The 22,295-nt window shown below is 41.8% G+C and overlaps 1 protein-coding gene across 2 annotated transcripts in view; it reads right to left on the bottom strand.

Moving 5' to 3' along the window:
- Positions 1 to 22,295, bottom strand: part of LOC122815755 (26S proteasome regulatory subunit 7-like) — a 435,881-nt gene that overhangs the window by 306,586 nt on the left and 107,000 nt on the right. For both annotated transcript variants that reach the window (XM_044088518.1, XM_044088517.1), the window contains exon 3: positions 17,099 to 17,180. In XM_044088518.1, coding sequence (XP_043944453.1) covers positions 17,099 to 17,180 — 82 coding nt within the window. The remainder of the gene's footprint in view (positions 1 to 17,098; positions 17,181 to 22,295) is intronic.

Here is a 22,295-nt window from a genome sequence, read left to right as displayed (position 1 = left end):
CTAGGAGAAACCCCTACTGAAGCAAAACTCGCCTGCCCCTCAAAGAAGGCTTGGAAACAGAAGGGGAGGCTCTGACCACCTTAGGAAGAGAGGGAAGAACAGCCACCTGAGAAGCCCCCTCAGCCTGGCCTACTTCCTGAGAGGATACATCCTGTAACAGTAAAGTCTCTCCCTGAGACTCCAAAGAAACACCTGGCAAAACCTCCGCTCCACTGAGCCTTCTAAAGAACCGACGCCTAGGACTGTCGGTTCCCCACTCTAGGCGTTGCTGTTTTGTCCTTGCGCTTTTTAGCGAAGCGGCCGGAGCATCCGACGGCATTTTATAATTACAACGCTTCCCAAACACTAACCTGGCACAGTCTAACCTTCTCTTAATAGTGCGTTTGTTAAATCTAGCACAAGAGCGCATCCAACAACGCCGTGCTCAGGCCCTAAACAAGGAATACACAAAGTATGGTAATCCCTATGAGGTATCTGTTTCCCACAAGAAATACAGTTATTCACTTTTTCTGACATCCGTTAAATACTGAGGCAAGAAAAACCAAAATATTCCCCAACGGGGTACTTAGCCAACTTTGATTCGGTCTGAAACTCTGGCTTCAGAAACTTTCAGAACGCCAACCTGCACTCGCAAAATTGCTTCTGCATCGGACCATGCGGCAAAAAAGACTGAGGATATGACGTCGGTCATGCGCATTAGTACCCTGACGTACTGACGTCAGTCTAATGCGCCCTGACCGACGTCAGCCATATACTTTGGTATTCGGGCCGACTGGACAGCGGACTACCCAATAGTTAGGACTGCAGCAATGTGGAATGAAGAACATCAAGCTGCAACGATAGGATACATTTTCCATATTCTGCACTGATCATCAATAACTCATGGAATGTACATTTCACACTGTTTTTTGCAGTGCAGCTGTACCAAATCAGGTAAGCTTGCAGAGGACATCACGCTGTGTACAGAAACAGCTACTGCTCTTGAGGTATTACAATTAACATACAAATATTAATATTCGTAACTGCTGAAATAAAAGGTGTCCATCTTATCCACCCCCATTTTCTGGGTACAGTAATCTTTACATAATGCACTGCATCACACTGACAATACTGAACAGTATGGTCCTACTCCCATAGCAATGAAAGACAGTCAATACTCCATATTGTTATATACTTCCACTTACTGCTAACAATAACTCAAATACACACAGTCACTCTGAATATTAACTGCTACTCTGACTGACTGGTTAGTAGAAGTGACAAGAGTAATGTATTTCAGTTTGCTGCAAGCAATAACAAAAAAGTGTGAAAATGTGCTGAAAGTAACGCGGTAGTAACCACAGACACTATTTTTTGCAAGCTGTTTTACTGCTGGAGTGGAAGAGAAATGGACTACTAAATTTACTAAGGTACTTTCATGAAAAGAATGTATTGAGAAATCCTGCAACATACTCATGCTAACTGTGCTGTAACAGAAGTCAGGCAATTGTGAGTTCTTTTAATATATAAAGGCTGAGCAGTAAAGCAGATAAAATTGAATTCAAAGCTGGTAAATGCAAAGTGTTTCGAGATAAACCTGAACAAGCTGCTTCACAGAAATGAACCAGGAAATCACTTTTGCATGTTGCAAAATGTTTCAATATTTGCATAATATTAGCATGATTCAATGTGCAATGCTGTACGTATTGTGCAGCATGAGCAGAGCAATGTTACTGTTGCGAATATAGGTAACCATTTTCTATAAACTATAAGTTGCAGAGTGCAGACAAATTGTGCCTCTGTTCAGGGCAGGAATGAAGCAAATGGCCACGATTAAACTACAGATACCTCATATTAAGAAAAAACAAACTGATCCTAACCCAGTCATACTTACAAATACAGAATCAACTTCTGTTGCATACAAGGAGGATGTTAAGAGGAATAGGAAACATGGAAAAATCCAACACAACAGGGCCTAAATGGAAATGGATCAGCTGCTTAGAAGAAGCCAAAATGGGAAAGACTGTAAGGCTGGTAAACTTCCCTGTAAAATGTAACTGCAAATCAGGCTTCAAGAAGAATTTATAACTCGGCATGTGAAGAAAAAACAGTAGATGAGAAGGAAACTAATATAAACACAATTATTAAATTACTAGAAAAAACACTCTGCACCTTACTAGCTGACTGAATAGGCAACAGTCCAAAACACATGAAATCAGAAAACCTAGTTTAAGACCCATACCATCAAACACAGACAGGAATCAGTGATACCACTCCTGGACAAGGAAGGACACATTTAAATGGATGCTTAAAGAGGAAATAATACTCAAATAGTTAAGTATTAACAGTTAAATGTGTTATCAAATTATCTACACTAATAAGAACTGTACTGAGATTTGAAAACTACTTGCAATGAAGTCAGAACAGAGGTGGTGAGAAGGAGAACAGAGTAGCAGTTCTGTTCTGTTCAGGATCAAATCCCAGAATTCAGGGAAATCCAATACCAAAAATAAAGTCCTAAACTGACAACACACAGCAAGTGAGATCCTAAAAAGTCAAACACTATTCCAAGGAAATAAAGACATGAACTAGCCCCACAGCAACAGACATACTGTGAAATATGACCCTGGTGCTACCGAAACTAGGGTTTAGTTGATGAATGTTAAGACAGTTCTGAGAAAGCAGGAACTAACCCTATAACAACAGGCACATAGGGAAAGAGATGATCCTGTTGCTTCTTAGGATATGAGAAGCAATCACCTAAGCTCATAGTATCATGCTGTGTGTAATTCTACCAAAACAGGCAGAGCTGGTGGGAGGGCAACACTAAGCATGAGTCTATACACATCCCAGTAAAAGACTCTAGAATATCTCCTTAGAAAACCACCAAGCAAGATGGGTAAAGATACAAGAACGTTCGCTGGTCTGGAATGGAAATTGAACCCTAAGAAAACAATGTTGTCACAGTTAAGGCAGTATTCCCATTAAAGCACACAGGGACTCAACCCCAAACAAAGCTCAAGATTAGAGAGCCTCTGGCACTGAAGGAATATGGTATGGCTAACTTCTAAGAAGGATCAAAACCAAAAATGTATGCTTTCTCAATGCTGAAGGGCTTAGTGTTGACAAAGGGAAGAGAACTTTACTGTTGCTCACAGCAAGTCTGTTTTCAATGTGAGAGAGTTCTGTTTAGCTAAAAAGGTCTATCAATACTTTTGCTGTATAATTTTTAATAAACTTTTTTTTAAGTTTTAAATTAACTCGAAATTTGCAGTCACAATGCTCAAATAATGAGGTTTTATAATATATTGCATCAAATTTTGCAGGACAGGCGAATATGTGGAAGGATGGGATGCAGAAATGTGGGTAAAAGGAAAGCAATTACTATACATGCAGTTATCTGTCAAATGTGGACAGAGTATTCTATAGCTATACCAGCTTCTTGTATTCACATCTGGCAAGTTTTTCTTCATTAGCTAAAATCAGTTAAGGTGATCTATAAATATGCAAGAACATGCCTTAGTTTTAATTCACTGTCACTTACTGCTAAGAATTTCTGCAAATCATTTCCATGATGTAGTTATTTTTTATTACATATTTGTTGCTTTCTATGATTACTTTATATTATAAAGAAGTTAGCTTGAATATTTCCTTTTTGCTGGTGTTTGTGTGCAAAAGTGAAAACTGGCAATGACTGAACAGAATGCCCCTGAGTTTGCATTATATTTTGCTCTGTGCCACATAAAAAGGTAGTGGATACATATGTATGTTTTTAGATTTTCAAATGATTGTGCAAAGTATAAAAATCTGTCAGTATGTCTTAATGTGCATCAGCAATACACACTACTGTTCAACTTTTGCTGGGAGAGTTGTTACATTTATAAATAGTTATTTGGATTACAAATGTAACATATTGGTTAGGCTGCTGTTTTAAAAGGTATAACGATCTCAGTTTACTGTGGTATGAATACTACACAGTTTTACTTGTAGTGGGTTTAATCAATGTCCATGTACACAGTTACTTAAAGCCTTCTGCTGTAGCCAGCATTACAAATAATGTTGAAAAGTCACTGAACATTCACTTGATATCTTGAGAGGGACTACCATGTTCAGAGAAAACAACTGAACCATGGACATCAAGCTACTGCAGAGCTGCTGGAGTATGATCGTGACAATGATACAAATGACTACAAGGAGTCCGATACGGAAATCCTCATAATAGAAGATACAGAATCTGACTGAGAATAAACTTTCACTTGCTGACACAAAAAAAAGCAGCAGTACTGGACAACGGTGTTGAAAGCAGCAGTAAGCCAGATAAAGTACAGTTGTGTACACCTACCATAAATGTAGATGTTAGAGTGTCTTCACTGTTGCAGTCATGACTGTAGGGTTCTCCCCTGCCGGCAGGCAGTCCTCGGTCGGCCAGAATCCCAAAGTCTGGGTCTGGCGTCGGCTGTTCAACCATGCTCCCTGACGTCAGAGCGTCAGGAGTACAAAGCTGACAGCCGACGCCATCTTCTCCAGTTTTTCTTGCCCCAGATGTCAGGAGTCCCAAAATGAGAAAGGTCCCATATCCATTGCAAATACACCTCAGAAGAATGGTGAAAAAAGGAACCACACAAAAGTAAAAATAAGAGGGGACAGGAGGGAGGGAAACCCAGACTGCAACAGTGAAGACACTCGAACATCTACATTTATGGTAGGTGTACACAACTGTACTATGTCCATCGTGTTTCACTGTTGCAGTCATGACTGTAGGGTAAAATCCCAAAGCTGAAAGAAAGGGAGGTGGTCATAAAGAAGAAGGGTCGGCTAAAAGGCCCTGCAAGACTGCAGAGGCAAAGCCTGTCCTAGACTTGGAGTAGAGAGGTAAATTGTAGTGCTTAGAAAAAGTATGCACTAAACTCCAAGTTGCAGCTTCCAAAATATCTTTGGTAGGAACTCCCCTGAGGAAGGCCGCAGAAGTGGCAGCAGCTCTGGTGGAATGAGTCCGTATACTCCCTGGGATTTGCTTTCCATGGTGCGAATAACAAAATCTGATTCCATGAGCAATCCATTTAGAAATGGTCTGTTTTGAAATGGCTTTACCTTGGGAACTTGAAGCATAAGAAACAAACAATTGTTCTGATTTTCTGATGTCCTTGGTTCTGTCCAGGTAAAAACATAGTTGTCTGTGTACATCCAAGGAATGTAAGATCCTTTCCCCTTTATTTTAAGGAGTGGGGGAAAAAAGTAAGCAAGTGGATAGTTTGATTTAAAGCCACTTTGGAAACCACCTTAAGCATGAAAGTAGGATTAGTCCTCAAAGACACCCTGTCTTGATGAAAAATAATATAAGGCTCCACAGCCATAAGAGCTTGTAACTCTGAAACTCTCCTGGCAGAGGTTAGGGCCAACAGGATAGCTGTCTTCCAAGATAAAAACTTGATGTCAGAAGAGGCGGCAGGCTCAAAAGGAGGCAAGGTTAGTTTTTCCAAAACATAGTTGAGATCCCAAGCAGGAATGGGAGGAGATCTAGGAGGTCTTAAGTTCTTAGCTCCTCTGAGAAACTGTCTCATGAGCTGGTGGGAAAATATTGGAGGGTCTGTATTATAATGAGCAGAAATAGCAGAGGCATGTATTTTAATGGAAGAGAAAGAGAGACCCTTATTTAAGAGATCTGACAAGTAAAGTAAAATTAAAGAAATGTTCGGAAGAAGAGGATCAGAATCCTGAGCCTGCATCCAGGAACAAAATCTTTTCCATTTTCCTGCATAAGATTTTCTAGTGCTAGGACGTCTGGCTTCTAAAATGACATCCATAACCTGCTTGGGTAGGAAAGAAGAAATCAAAGGCCCTGGATTAACCAGGCCGCCAGGCTGAGAGATCTGACATGAGAGTGTAGAACCTGACCCTGATGTTGGGACAGAAGGTTCGGAGACTGAGGTAAAATCCAAGGGGGCTCCAGACATAGGTTTTTCAGAGTAGAGTACCAAAACTGTCGAGGCCAATTTGGGGCCAGCAAGATTATCATCTTGGGCTTGTCCTGTTTTATCTTTAATAATACCCATGGAAGAAGAGGAAGAGGTGGAAAGGCATATCCCGAGAGGTTCCTCCAACTGAATGATAGGGCATCCACTTTCCACTTTCCAAGCTTCTTTGTGGAAAATCCTGGTGCAAAAATTCTGTAGTTGATGATTGAGATGGGATGCAAAAAGGTCTATGTGAGGACATCCGCAGACTGCTGTTATCATCCTGAATATTTTGGTGTCCAGCATCCACTCGTGTGGATCCGAAAGGTTTCTACTCAGACTGTCTGCCAGGAAGTTCAGCTTCCCTGGTAGAAACTGAGCTTGAAGGTCCAGATTGCAAGCTAGAGCTGTGTTCCATAGATCCATGGCTAGTCTGCAAAGGGGATAGGAATGAGATCCCCCTTGCTTGTTTATGTACCACATAACTGTGGTGTTGTCTGTCCGTATTAGTAGTTGTCCTGGTTGTAGAAGATTCCTGAAGGCCATTAGAGCTTTCTGAATGGCTAACATTTCCTTTAAATTGATATGCAGGTGCTTCTGATCCTTTGTCCAAAGGCCCTGCAGACAGTTTCCCTGAAAATGGGCTCCCCAAGCATAATCCGAGGCGTCCGTGGTTAGAATCTGAGTGGCAGGAGGCAGACAGAAGGGTTTCTCTTTGTTTAGAGTACATGCCCTGGACCACCAAAGAAATTCCTTTTGAAGGCAAGGCAGGACGGAGATCAGTATGTCTAAACTGTGGCAATGCTGAGACCATACACTTTTTAGGTACCACTGTATTTTCCTCATGTGTAGTCTTGCATATGGTACGAGAAGGATGCAGGAGGCCATGTAACCCAAAGCCTGCAGGAATCTCCTTGCAGATAGCTGGGTTAAGGTTGCCAAGGTTTTGAAAGTTGAAGCCAGCTGTAATTGTTTTTTGGATGTCAGAAATGCCATCTGGGTTGTGGTGTTTAGAAGAGCACCCAGAAAAGTTATCTGTTGTGATGGTATCAAATTTGACTTTATGTTTACAGAGAATCCCAGGAACTTGAGGAGGTTCTGTACAAATTCTAGATGCTGGAGTAAGACATCCTTGCTGTCTGCCTGAATTAGACAATCGTCCAGATAAGGGTAAATTTGAATTCCCTTGAGTCTGCAGTAAGCTACTACTGGAGCCAGGCATTTGGTGAAGACCCTGGGTGCAGTAGACAATCCAAAGGGCAGCGCAGAGAATTGAAAGCGCCTCGATCCGGCTTTGAACCGGAGGTATTTTCTGCGTTCCTGCCTGATGGAAATGTGTAAATATGCCTCCTTTAAATCCAAAGTTGCCATCCATGCATCTTTGGACAGCATTGGAAGTAGCTGCTGTAAAGTAAGCATCTTGAATTTTGGAATCTCTAGAAAGGTGTTCAAGACTGACAGATCCAGAATGGGTCTCCATGAGTTTTGCTTCCTGGGGACTAGAAAGAGCCTGGAGTAAAAACCTTGTCCCCATCTCTGAAAGTGGAACCAGTTCTAAAGCTTTCATAGCCAAAAGAGCTTCCATCTGGTTTAAGGCCTCTGTCCATTGATGTTTTGGAAGGTCTGGCCATCTGCTCGGCCTTGGCAGGGTATGAAAATGGAATTTGTAACCTCTTAAAACCACATCCAGAACCCACTTGTCTTGGGTTATATGAGTCCAATTTTGATAAAAAAAAAAAAAAAAAAAAAGAGAGAGTTTTCCTCCGAGAGGGGCTTCCAGGCAAGAAGTTCCTGCAGCCCAACAGAGGGGAGTCATTGAGTTCATTTCCTATGAGTTTGAGACCTGTCCTCTCCTCCCCTAGGGGTGGAAGCAGTCCACTGTCTTGATCTATAAGAAGCTTGTGTGTTTGAGGCCTTCCTCTGGAGCATCTATATCTACCCCTCTGAGGCCTATCTGAAGTGGGAAAGGATCAATTTTTAGAAGGCCAATTTCTGCTAAACCTTGGTGGCTGTACCTGTAGGAAATCTTTAACTGTTTGCATGGATTTCGCCTTATCCTCCATCTTTTTAATCACCTCTTCAGCTTTTGATCCAAACAAGACATTATGCTGAACAGGAGCATCCAATAATTTACTTGTTCCGGCAAATTTTGTTCCTTTAGCCATGCATGCCTTCTAATGACTGTGCCGGAGGCCGCAGCCCAAGAAGAAGCCTCCAAGGCATCAAATCCACAGTGTAAACCATGCTTCCCAACTTGCTCAGTGGCATGCAATAAGTCATGTAATTCCTTATCTGCACAGGCAGAAATGGAAGTAAGCTTTTGTTTTAAAACAGATGAGAAATTGCTGGTATTTCAGCATATGAAACTGACAGTTTAAAGCCCTAATGGACAAAGTAGCGGAAGTGTACACTTTTTTGATCCATCTTTCTAAAGATCTAGAATCCTTTTCAGTGGGAATGGGATTTTTGGCAGAAGCAGCCTTAATTCCCTTAGGACCCTGAGAAATGGTTTCAGGGTCAGCAGAAGGGTTCTTGTATAAAAACTGGTGGGAATCAGGAACCCTGTAATATCTATCAGGCTTGACAGGAGCAGGAGGAAAGAGTCAGGGGTTAAGTTAGCCTCCGAGAAAGCATTATCCACAATATCCAAAACAGGAGGAATAGCCAAGGGTCTATGTTGGGGAAGAAGAAGAAAATCCCTTAGTCTTTTCTTAGATTCCGAATACTCCTGTCCTTCCCAGTGGAAATGTTTCCTCATTTCATGCAAAGTTTCCCCAAAAGAGAAATCCTCAGGGGGAGAAGCTGAAGGAAAGGATTCCTCAGCATCAGAATCCTCATAAGGAGGGAAAGAATATTCCTGGTCAGAAGAAGAAACAGAAGCCTGATCAGAGGAATCATAATAATCATCCTGCCTTGGCCTTTTATCTGGAGGGGGATGAGAACCCCTAATCATAGTAAGTAAATCCTCCGCCATCTTAAGTAACTGCTTCTGTGACTTGGGAGCCAGTTCAGAAGAGGCCTGTGTTGCAGTCTTTGATTTAGAATGAGTTTTTGCCTTTATTAGAAGCTGAGTAGGCCTGAAAACCCCTTCGGAAGCCGGTACATGCACAGCGGCTCCGGACCCATCCGAAGGAGCATTGTCCGAAGGTCCTGCAATAGAAATATTTAAAGGCCTGGTTGGCTCCTCATGAGAGTCCGTTTCGGCCATTGGTTCTGAAATGGCCGACGACAGGGGCTGCAAAAGCGCCTCACTGACGACGGCCGAACCTGAAGCTGGCTCCGTTTGTGCACTATCATCAGATTTGGACCTCGGAGGCTTGTCTTTATCCTTGCGTCGTTTGCGAACCCCGGTAGCCGGAACCGTATCCAACAACATTTTGTAGTTAAAGCGCCTACCGAAGTAATGAAAAGCAAAATCGTACCTTCGTTTAATTGTACGTTGATTGAATCTAGCACAAAACCGACAACTAGCTACGTCGTGGTCAGGGCCTAAGCAAGGAATACAGTAAGAATGAAAATCCTTATGAGGTATTTGCTTCCCACATGAAATACAATTATTAACTTTTTCTGACATCGGACTGGAGCAAGAAAAGTTTCAACGGGTACTTAGCTTTGAGTGGAGAAGAAAGTCTTCGGACTGAAGTTTATCAGAAAAAATTGTCAGGAGTCAGCCGACCGGCACTTGCGAACTGCCATCACTGCACGGCAAGAAAGACTGGAGAAGATGGCGTCGGCTGTCAGCTTTGTACTCCCGACGCTCTGACGTCAGGGAGCATGGTTGAACAGCCGACGCCGGACCCAGACTTTGGGATTCTGGCCGACCGAGGACTGCCTGCCGGCAGGGAAGAACCCTACAGTCATGACTGCAACAGTGAAACACGATGAACATCGCTGCACTAACACAATTATGCCATAAACAATCTACCTGTGACAGTGGCAGTGATAAAGCCAATTTCCGATTAGCACATCACAAAGGGCTCTACCACACCATCCTATGAGATGCTGGACACTGGAAGGACTAAAAGCGATAACGAAAACAACTTGCTTCTGGTGCAGGTACCACAGCAGTATGCACTCCTTGCCATGGATGGCCAAAACAGGCAGACATTTTCCATCTCAGTCAATGAAACTTTCTCAGCAGTGAAATCTGTGCATTTGCTCATGCCTAACCAGTATCCCTCTGATGACACTGGCACTGAATGTGCACATGATACAACCAAAGGATCAAGTGAGCTCTCCATAGGAGAAGCAGACACGGCAAGAGATCTATCCAAATACTGGCATGCCAATCTGCATGGAGTTCCACTTGCAAAGCTTGTGGAGTCAGTAGCGATGAAAGTGATGATTCCAGAAAGCAAGAATTCAGAAAATCATCCCCCCCCATCTGACTTGTGCACACTCAAAGCTCAGGAAACAAACCAGTATGGTGCGTAGTTAACAGGCAAGCCATAATACATATCTTCCACTGCAGTGACAGTAGAGTATACAAGACCATATATTTGGGAAGGCATACCACTATGCTAACTGTAAGCATGCCTGAATTGCAGTTATACTAGGATACTAATCTATACTTTAGCAGTGGAATGTTAGACATGATGTCATGCGACAGGTTCTTCAAAATCATGCAGTCCTTCCACTGCAATATCATTTTCAATAATGCACCCAGAAGACAGCCAAGACATGACAAATAGCACCATGTTAATCCAATACTGGATGAAGTGTTGAATACGACATACCAAGAACCACCTACACCATGTAGTATCTGTAGATAAAGCTATGGTGGGATTCAGTGGCAGAATGTCTTTCCATCAGTTCATGCCTGGGAAAAGTTCAGTTATGTAAGCACTTACCATAATAGTAATTATAGTATTATACGGGGTTTTCATCCACTGACATCCAGCATGGGGTAACAAAGCTTTACTTTCCTGAAGGCATACATCCAATGCATGACCACAACTCATATGCACTAGGGTATATTGGCAGACGTATGTTCGAGTACCTCAGACCATCTCCAAGCCAGAGACCTGAAAGGCATCAGCTAGGAGGAGTGTAGCTCAAAAAAGGTAAGCAAGTTCCTCTGAAAGCAATACAGTAGGTGATAGTTTGCAGAGGGAAAGAAAACTATAGGATCAGAGGAAGGGAAGAGAAGAGGGGAAGGAATAGTGCAACAGTGATCAACTGGACATCTACTGCTGTAGTAAGTTCTTACAGAACTGTACTTCTTCCGGACTGAAATCACTGTTGCAGTACTCTTAACATAGGTGATTCCCACAGCTGAAGCAGACAGAGAAGAGGGAGACTGGCTAAAGGGAGTTTGAACTGTCCAGGAGACCAAACAGGACACACCTAGCACAGGCAGGTGTGGATCTTGAAAAGGCATCAATCTTGTAATGCTTGGTGAAGGTGTGCACAGAAGGGCAGGTGGCAGCTTCCAAGATGGACCTAGAATCTACATCTTTGTGGAATACCTCAGAGGGAGCCACTGACAAAAATGGAATGTGATTTTGGGCAGAAAGGCAGGGCTTTCCCATGTTGTGTGCAACAGAAAGAAAGAGCCTTCAATATCCAAGATGCAATGCTTTGCTTAGAGATGGGTGGGCTCAGTTTGGAATCCATGAATGAAACAAAAAGTTGGTCAGTTTTTCTGACAGTTTTTGTTTTGTCCAGGTACAACCTTAGATGTCTGTGAACTTTTAGTGAGTGCAGAATTCTTTCTCCCTTACTTGGGGGTTAAAGAAAAGGATAAGCTGGTGGACAGCCTGGTTGAGGGACATCTCATTCACTACCTTAGGCATGAATGATGGATTGGCCCCGAGAGTCACTCAGTCCCTGTGGAAAATGAGGAAGGGTGGAATAAGTATGGCAGCTTGAAGTTCAGATAATTTGTATGCAGAGGTAAGAGCCAGCAGAAGGACAGTCTTCCGGTGCTGCTGGCTCAAAAGGGGGCAAAGTAAGTTTTTCCAGCACAAAGTTGAGATCCCAGGGAGGAGACATGGGTTTAGTAGGTGACATATGATGCAAGACTCCCCTCAAGAAAATTTTGCACTCCATCCTGGACATAACAGGAGGATCAAAAGGCAAGCAGGCATTAATGGCAGTCAAATGGGTTTTAATGAAAGAACAAGCCAGCCCACAGTGTAATAATTCACAGTGATATTTGAGGACACAAGAACAAGTCCCAGCTTGCTTAAAGCACCTAACTGAAAATCTTTTTCACTTAACTGTATATGATTTTCTGGTGGTAGGTTTTCTGGCTTCCTGTAGACCATGAACCACCTCCTCAAAGAGTTACCTTCTAGAAATCAGAAGTCTATCATCCACATAGTTAGAATGAGAAGGGCAAGACACGGATGGAGAAACAGACCTTGCAACCAGATCTGCTCACCCAGTGTTGCTCACTCAACAGCAACAGTATTTTCCAATAGTTTCCTTTGACAAGTAGAGTAGGAGGGGAAACCAATGCTGTCTTGGCCGGAAGGGAGCTAGGAGTAAGAGCTTTGAAGCTGCCTTTTGAACTTTTAGAGGGATTTTTGGAAGTAATTGTAGAGGGGGTGAAGGCATACAGGAACCTCCCGGACCACTGTAAACAGAAAGCATCTGCTAAGCAGGAAGGACTCTTGGTGCAGAACAGGGGATGCTTGTGGTTTTCTAGTGTAGCAAAAAGATCTACTTGTGGTGTTTCCCACCAATGACTTATTCTTCTGAAGACTTGTTTGTAAAGGGTCTATTCATGAGGATTCATGAGAGTCCTCCAAGGACCTGCTCAGCAGTCCACCAGTACATTCTCCTGTGAGGGAATGTATACAGACTTTAAATCCACAATTTAAAAAGTAGATAGGATAAGCACTTTCATCCAGAAAAAAAAAAAACTGTCCACAGCATAAACCAAGGACATCAAGCTAGACATCTACCCCTGTAAGAACAGGAATTATCTTAATTCTAAATTTAATATGATTAATAGACTTTACACCCCTACCCCAGCAGTGCAGGATGACATTATATTAACTTTAACTGGCTTATGTCCAGCCTCTTATCTTAGTGTAAAACCTGTATATCTTAAAGCTAAGAAAAAAATCTAAAAGCTAAGAAAAAAGTCACTAAAAGCCCCCCACACCATATTTCAAATACCTGTCTGCATACTATACAAAACTGTTTCACAAAAAGTTATATTTTTATTTTTTATTTGACAATTTGGTTACCGGGAAAGTCTGACTGGGTAAGAAACCCATTTTCAGTGGAGGCCTGGTGAGAAAAACTCCAATACAAAGAAGAAATAAAAGTTTTACCAAATTGAGAAGCAAAAGCAGAAAAGCAGAACAGCAAAATGTTGCCAACAGAGTCCTATACATACATTTTTACATATAGTGGAAAAAGTCAACACATAAAACCGGATTAACAAGATGTTCCCGACAGAGTCGTATACATAGATTTTTTTTAATTTATTTATTTATTTTTACTTATAGTGGAAAATCATCAACTTCCTTGAAAGAAAAAAATGTAAACATATAAAACAAAGCTTAAAGTTTGAGAAGGACTAGTGTTCATAATAACAGACATACAGTTTATGTAGGATGTTATTGGTACATGGGAGATATGCAACCTTGACCCATGTAAAAATACCCTAAGGAAATAATAACCTGGTTAGACCAGTTGACAATGAAGAAAAATTATATAAATGGTTAGGATAGTTGAGTTAGTGCAGAGATGTTTAATTAATTGGTAGAAGTGATAGGGATGCTGATGGAGATGAAGGTAGGGATGTAGAAGGAGATGGTGAGTGTAGAAAAGGAAGGGTGTCAAAGGATGGACATGAAGAGGGGAGATAAGAAATTAAGACAAAAATTCATAAGGACAGTACAGGCATTGCTGATAGGGCATGGTAGAATAGAGTAAGAGAATTGGAGCCAGAAGAGGGATGGACAGATTAGTACTAATGACAGCTGCAGTACAGATAAGTTTTATACAAATTTTAGTCAGAACAAACACTGTTTTACTTGAAAGTTGCTTCTCCATTCCCCTAGTTGTCTTTCTAAACATTGACAATGTGGGGCATATAATTTATAGTTCAACCACAAGTTTAATAAAAATCAACAAAATTCCAGTCCCTCTCAACCACTTTTGCTTGCAAGGCCATATTTCATATATCTATTCCTATATCCACTGGCTGGGACTTGGGCTTTACAGTTTCTCCATTTATTCACCATCTGTTACTGGTCTTCTTCCTGATCATATCCTTCTCCCAACACCAGTCTCTGGTTCAAATCTAAGGCACTCCTGATTCTTCTATTAATCTCCTGTGCTTTTTTTTGTATTTGGAACAATGGAATGAGATTCCATAACAAAGTCCACACTAGGGATTTGTTGTCAGAATGAAAGGAGAGAGAGAGAAAAAAAATAATTTCTGCTTGTTGACTCAACCTTTATCGAATAAACTATTTTCTCCTTAGCCTGTTCTGCATTGAATAATTTATTTGATCCTCCAGGAAAAAATACTCTGAAGACGGCTGGTTACAACAGCTTGAATCTCACACATGCTTCTCAACAATCCCCAACTGCCCAGATAATTCCTTTTCTTCTGCCTGGTGCACAGGAAATAATTCTCTTCCACAAACACAGTCTCTAGTTTTTCATACTTTTCCTTTCTGCCAAAATTCTGTCTCTGCTGGTATGACTGCATATTTACTTTCATTGTTCATGGCTGTTTTTTCACGGGTAGGTTTGGAGCACACACCTGGATGTGTCCTTTCAATTAACAAATCCTACTGTGGAATACCAGTCCAGTTGTTTATTTGTACTTTCATAAAATTAATGCAATCTGTTCCTTCCGGTCTACTACAGCAAAACATTTCTGGTTTTCTCTGCACACACTGTCTTCAAACTTTTTTTTTTTTTTTTTTTTTTTGAAACAGCTCTTCTTGAGAAGATTCATGCTTAGCCAGGCTTTTCTTCATTTCTGACTCCGATTTTTGCAATTTTATATGTAATCTGAATAGATAGGAAAGGCTTCTTTTAAATTTTTTTCCAGACTTTTGTTATTTGACTTAATATACTCCTTCAGTGTTTCATTCATTTTAGGCACATCTGAGTGCACTTCATTTATTTTTCCTTAAATTACTGAAAGCCATTTCCTGTACCAAAACTGAAACTTCAAATGATTTTTGTTGAACTACATGATTCTTCCCAGACAGAGTTTTCTCCTTTTCTGGTTGACTTTCTCTCAGGTTCTCCCAATTTCTTCTTTGCTGGCATGTATACAGTCCAATTACTAGCCATTAACCGAATTTTACTCAACTGCCTTTTTTTTCCTACAACTATCAACTGGGAGAGCTTAAATCAGCCTGTTGATTAGACTGCACCCAGCTTAGATGTTCCCCAGAAAGGTTAGATGCTCGAGTCCACCAACCAAAATGCTCTTTTCACTTTCTAAGTATTTTGATCTGAGAATCCAATGGATCCAAAACTTGATTCCATTGAACTTTGACAGTCCACAGAGGGATCCTCATGAAACTGGCATGAGTCAACATGAACAGAAGGGACACCATGAGGTTCTGTACTTAAGAGAGATAGAAACTGAAACAGAATCATTACAAACTCGGCATAGTGCTGCTGACTGGATGGGCAGGATCTTGTCCAATGGAAGAAAGAAAGGTTCTACAGAGTGCGTCTGTAGTACAGCCTATGAAGGTGCTTGAATGCAAACACCCAGCTGATGCACACTCAAAGTACGCTATTACGTGCAAGGACTGGAAAAGCCTAAGAAGCAAATCCCTAATAATAATAAGAATGTTCACACTCAGGGTATCTAGGAGCCACCCACTCAGGTAACAAAATACCCTGGGCATGCAACCTCTAAAAGCATGCATTTGGTGAACCTGATGGCTACAGTGAGACAGAATGCCAATATGACAGTCTCTTATCCAGAAGCAAAGGAACCTTCAGACTCCTTGGCAATTATGATGTGCAGGTATGTGTCCTGATGGTTCAAAGAGCACCTCCAGTAGACTTTGGACACACAATGCGGCTATGACTCTGTTGTTACCACATTAAAAGGCTCTTTATGTATTTGCTGGTTTAGACTGCACAAATCAAGGACTAGCCAGAGGTCCTTTTTTCTGGGGGGGGTAAAACAAGTCAAAGTAAAAGCCTAACCCTTTCTGACAAGGTTGCATGCCTCATAATCTTGTTGCTGCTGCTGCCTTATGATGGTGTGAAATGTCAGGAGAGGAAAGACTGCAGCTTGTGGTGTTATAAGGGGAATAGTATTGCCTCTGGATACAATGTCCATTACGCATCTGCTGTGTGTGATGGCCAACCTCAGTCTAGTGGTGGAAGATTACTCCAAACTGCCTCCAGAAGGCAGCTACCAGGGCAAGACCTCAGGGAGCAGACTGCTTTCCTCAATGGAGTGTTTCAGTATCACCACTCATTCTGGATAAAACCTCTTCGTTTGAGAGTGTGGCTGTTCTAGTAGTCTCCATTGTCCACTGTGGCCCTTGTCAGAATCTTGAATGCTACTGTTTAGTACTGAAACCAAAAGTTGATACAGGCTTTGCTGATTCCAAGAAAATGGAAATGGAGGAGCCTGGAGCTTTGCCCCCCAAAAAAGTAGCTTAAATGGGGAATACAATATGACTGCAGCTACAACAGTTCACTACAGAAAAAAACTGCTCTCAAGAATGATGAAATACGAGTAAAAAGGAAAGAACCTGTAAAATACTGAAAAATCAAAATATTTACTGACAGCAATGGCGGCAAAAGACATGGTCAAAAACAGTATCAGAAGCCTTGAACTGTTGAGCAGTGCAACTAATAATAAAGTGAGTCTAAAGTGATCTATCTGGGGCAGGGTCCTTACAAGCTAAGCATTGTAAGTACAGGAAAATGAGAAAAGACATCCGGTCACCTCAGACTTTTTCCAGGCTAAATCTTGCTGGTCTTAGCCTCTTGGTAATGGAGATAAACTCCCAAAAACAGATCCTAATATTTTTCATATCCTTAAAATATCATGTAAAACCTAAAATGTAAGCTATTTTGCAAAACGCACAAATGCATGTAACACACACTTCAGGAAACTTACTTATGGCTACATTAATACTTAGATTTGTCACATTATGTTACCCTGGACAGTAAAGTTATTAAAATAAAACAAAAAAGCAAACTCCTACCTGTAAGTTCATTGATTTTTTTACGCAGCTGCTGAATATCATCTTCTACTTGCTTGATCTGTCTCGAGTACGCACTCTGACCCTATTGAAATGTTAGAACAATGACTAATTCAATACAAGTTTTCCAAAAATATAAAGATAAAAATCATCCCCCTCAAGTAATTCATTTATGACAGTACTGATTAAATCTGGCATTCCATTAAAAGAAAAGGGAACAGTTGAAAAAGTATCCCATTTGACATATGAGGAAGAGAGTTTTCTTACTAAAAGAGCATAAACACATGCATCAAAAATGCAAAAAATGCAAAACGGCATTTATAGAGGCCTAGTTGGAAACTTTTTTTTTTTTTTTTTTACAGTATTTTTATTAAAAACGTGTACTGTTAGAATGGCAGATCTGTACAGACTTACTTAACTTGGGTCAAAACTATTTCAGAAACGTTTTCTCGCTCATAAAACACATCTGTTGAATACAAAAATACCTGCGCTAGTAATTCAAGTTAGCATCTCAAGTCCAGGCTGCAACTAACTCAAAATCAGAAAAACTGAGATACAGTATCCGTTATAGATCACACCTGCTTCAGGGTACAGTCAAAGTCTGCTTAAGTAAGAAAACTTCTAGTGCTACAAAAGAGAAGGAAGGCCCACAAGAAAAGAATACTACAGATATCTGGTATCAACACACCACTACAATTTTTTCACTAACTGAATACAAAACAGGAGGCCAGCCTGCTATCATGGGGAATGCACTGGCAGTGTGTGTTCAAGTGGCAGAGTGCCAAATGAGGAACAGTAGTAAGCACCAATGTCCAGCTCACCTCTCTAAGTGGAAGTGGATTCCCTGGTCTACAAGTATCACAGTCCCTGCTGAAAAAATACTTGTATGTAAAAGACTGTCAAATATAACAATGAGCATGTGCAGAAGTCTCGAAAGGAGTTTTTTTTTTTTTTTTTTTTAAGACCACATTTACTATGATGCCAAAAAGCAAAAAGAATACACCTCAAAAGCCTTCCTGGCCTTCCCACTAGTATAGGAAGTAAGTGGGATATTGTAAGGAACAGCTGCTCGGGATTAGCAGACTGGTGACAGACAATGTGAGAAAGGAAATAACACTAAAGCATGTTTTGCACTTACTCAAACATCATACCTCTATGAAGTATAATTGATTAGTTTTTATGAAAATTTGCTGCAGTACATCTGTGTGGTGTATTCAGCATAACAAAAGGTCTCCAAGACTATGCACTTGGAGCAGAAATGCAACAGAATAGTAAGCAGCAGAACAAACCCTGCAACTTATTTCCATACCAGACTTCCCGGAATATCCCACAATCCAGACTAAGTGAAGTGGTCTCTCAATTTTCCCATGAGGTTTTGCAGTAACATAAAAAAACTGTGGATGAGTAGCAGAAAATCCTATCTAACAACCTTGTATTTTACTGGATAATCTGAAAGCAAGGTCTAAAGTGTTTGCAATCAAAACAAAAAGCAATTTACCCCCAATGAGGGAGAAAAAAGGGATTTCTTCTATTAAAACAGCGCAATCCCAAATGCTAACTACAGAGCAAAATAGATCACAAAGCAACAGTATCTTTCAACAGGCAAGACACATGCAAGCAGTGAATGGATTCTTGTATCGCACAGGTAAATAAAGTACTAACTTCAGGAACTCATGAAGCAAAACTCTATCAAAACACTCATTTCCTCTGGATACTGCATCAAGCTTGCAAGGCTCTATAAAAGGTGTAAAAAGGATGACCAAGGTGCAATACTAAACGGTCCTTATCCAAAGCATTACAAAAAGCCAAAAAGGTACACACAGGTGCTTTGTGAAACTACTTGATAACCTATGATGGTCCAATGAACTGTGAACGGACATACTTATGACAACAACAGATAACAGTTTGACTACAGATATGAAAAGGCATTTTTAGTAACTGGTATGTCCTTACAGAAAGGACAAATAAGACAGTAATCTCTTTGCTGTTCGCCCCAGTGGCATTGCTGTTGCATCTTTGGGGCTAACAGCAAAGATATTCCTGTCATATTGCTGTTGCATCTTTGGGGTTTAACAGCAATAAGACAGGAATCCCTTTGCTGTTAGCCCCAAAGATGCAACAGCAATGCCACTGGGAGGCCCACAACCCACAAGACTGGTCTGCCCGCCTCCAACAGAAGGGGGCCTAAGTTTAGCGACCTCACATTCCACAAATAAGAAATCAGGGTATTCTTAGTGCAGCATAATCCCTGGCAACCAGTGGAATTTTTGTACCCAAGTCCCTCCCCCACTGGCCAACAAATTATGTAATGTCTCCTACAGCATGTCCAAACCAGGTACAAATTTTCACACATCCTTTATCCTGGGCTAGATGCAGGTATTGCTGCACCTTACCTCAACTCCATTGCCGATTTTTTCCCTCCGGCAAATGATAAAGTTAAGTACTGTATGCATTGTTTCACAATATAACTTAAAGCTATAACACTGTTTATTATAGTATTTACTGGTGTATCACTATGTCTGTACAATGAGCGACTTTTGTACCATATTGATCCATCTATTTCTGTGGAGCATTTTCCCTAGACCTCTGCTGAAAAGGGGTATGCTAGACATCCCAGTCAAACTACCACAGTATACAAATTCTAAACAGAATTCATCTCCCACTCTGAAAAGTTGTATGCCTATTTTTTAAGAAAATTTAATAAAAAGGAACTTTGCACAATGTCATACTAAGGCTTATTTAGTTTGCACATAATGTATACACAGACAGCTCAAAACACCGTCCAAGCTCTTTAGCCAGACATTTTACAGAATTATGGTTGCTCTCAGATACACAGAGTACAGTTGTGTACACTTACCATAAATGTAGATATTCAAAAGTGTATTCACTGTTGCAGGCATTACACTTTGGTTTTCGGGCCGACTGAAGGCTACCTGCAGGCACATAACCAGAGTCTTTGGATTTCTGCGTCGGATGCTGTCACTTCTTCCATGACGTCAAGTCGTCAGGGGTATAAAACAGGCAGCCGATGCCATTACATTAGTTATTCTTGCCCCAGATGTCAGAAGCCCCCCAAATAGGAAGCTAGTACATGGTGTGGAACACCACCAGTAAAAAGTAAATACCACTGCCATAAAAAATGGCCATATAGAGGATAGGTAGAAAGGATAGTGAAAAAGAGGGGGCTGGAGGGAGGGAAACCAGGACTGCAACAGTGAATACACTCTAACATCTACATTTATGGTAAGTGTACACAACTGTACTATGTTCTTTGTGTTTCACTGTTGAAGTCATCACACTTGGGTTGATTCCCAAAGCTGAGGAAGGGTGGAGGCAGTCAAGAGGAGTTAGGGCTGGCTAGCAGGCCCTGTAAGACTGCTGTAGCAAATCCAGCTCTGGATTTGGAAAAAGAATAGGTAAGTGGTAATGCTTGGTAAAAGTGTGTACAGAACTCCAGGTTGCAGCTTCCAGAATGTCCCTGGTAGGGACTCCCCTGAGAAATGCTGTAGAGATGATAGTAGCCCTAGTGGAATGTGTTCTGATCCCCTGTGGGGTAGGTTTTCCATGGTGCTTGTAGCAGAAATGGATGCAGTGTGCTATCCATTTGGAAATGGTTTACTTTGAAATGGCCTTGCCCTCTGCCCCTGTAGCAAAACTGACTAGCTGCTGGTCAGATTTTCTGAAAGGTACAGTCCTGGTCAAGGTAGAACCTGAGCTGTCTGTGCCCATCCAAGGAGTGTAGGATCCTTTCCCCTTTATTCTGAGGATTAGGGAAGAAGGTTGGCAAATGGATGGTGGTTTAGAGCCACACTGGAGACCACCTTAGGCATAAAGGACGGGTTAGTCCTGAGGGAAACACTGTCAGCATGGAAAATAATGAAGGGTTCCACAGCCATTAGTGCCTGTAACTCAGACACTCTTCTAGCTGAGGTTATGGCTAAAAGCAAGGCTGTTTTCCAAGAAAGGAATTTTAACTCTGCTGAAGCCGCAGGTTCAAAAGGGAGAAGCATGAGATTTTCCAGTACAAAAGTTAAGGTCCCAGGCGGGGTGGGTGCTCTCCTAAGGGGCCTCAAGTTGTTAGCCCCTCCCAGGAACTGTTTGATTTGAGAGTGAGAGAAAAGAGGTGGCTCAGTATTATAATGAGCTGAGATGGCAGAGGCATGAATCTTAATGGAGGAGAAGGATAGGCCTCTGTGGAGTAGCTCTGCTAGGTAATCAAGGATTTGACGCAAGGAGGGCACAGCTGTGTCCTTTCCTCGAGACTGATTCCAAGAACAATATCTTTTCCACTTTTCAGCATAGGATTTCCAAGTACTAGGCCTTCTGGCCTCAAGAATGACGTCCAGCACCTGTTTGTTGAGGGTTGCTGGTGGAGTACTCGGGGGATAAGCCAGGCTGCAAGATTTAGGGTTTGCAGCTGGGGATGCAAAATCTGTCCCTCCTGCTGAGACAACAGGGAAGGTGTCTGATGAAGGTGCCAGGGTGGCACTGTTGTCAGACTGCGTAAGAGTGAATACCAGTGCTGGCGTGGCCAGTCTGGGGCAATAATAACTGCCTTGGGCTGTCCTGTCTGATCTTGAGTAGTACCTTTGAGAGGAGGGGCAGAGGTGGAAAGGCATAAATTGAGAGGTTTTCCCATTTGAAGGATAAGGCATCCACTCTCCAGGCCCTGCTGTGAGGGTTCCTGGTGCAAAATTTGCTCAACTGGTGGTTCTCGGAGGTGGCAAAGAGGTCCACCTCTGGTGTCCCCCACCTCTGGATTAGAAGGCTGAAGGTGTTGGGCTCCAATTTCCACTCATGTGGGTCCAGGAGATTTCTGCTTAAGTCGCCTGCCAGTGAATTCTGTTTGCCTGGCAGGAATTGAGCTTGTAGATGCACTTGGCTGCTCAAGGCTGTGTTCCACAGGGCCATGGCTAACCTGCAGAGTGTGTAAGAATGAGCTCCCCCCTACTTTTTTATGTACCACATAACTGTGGTGTGGTCTGTTTTTATCAGCAGCTGTCCTGGAAGGATTAGGTACTTGAAGGCTGTCAGAGCACACTGCACAGCTAACATCTCTTTTTGATTGATGTGCAGGAGGATTTATCCTGGGCTTCACTTGGCCTGAATGCATTTGCCTGCCATGTGCCCCCCCCCCCATGCATAGTCTGATGTGTCTGTAGTCATGATTTGGACAGCAAGGGGTTGAGCGAAAGGCAAT

Source organism: Protopterus annectens, chromosome 11.part0 (assembly GCF_019279795.1).
Source record: "Protopterus annectens isolate FY-2018-M chromosome 11.part0, PAN1.0, whole genome shotgun sequence".
Classification (NCBI taxonomy): domain Eukaryota; kingdom Metazoa; phylum Chordata; order Ceratodontiformes; family Protopteridae; genus Protopterus; species Protopterus annectens.
The sequence above is the reverse complement of the archived record's forward strand: the minus strand, read 5'-3'. Positions and strand labels throughout refer to the sequence as shown.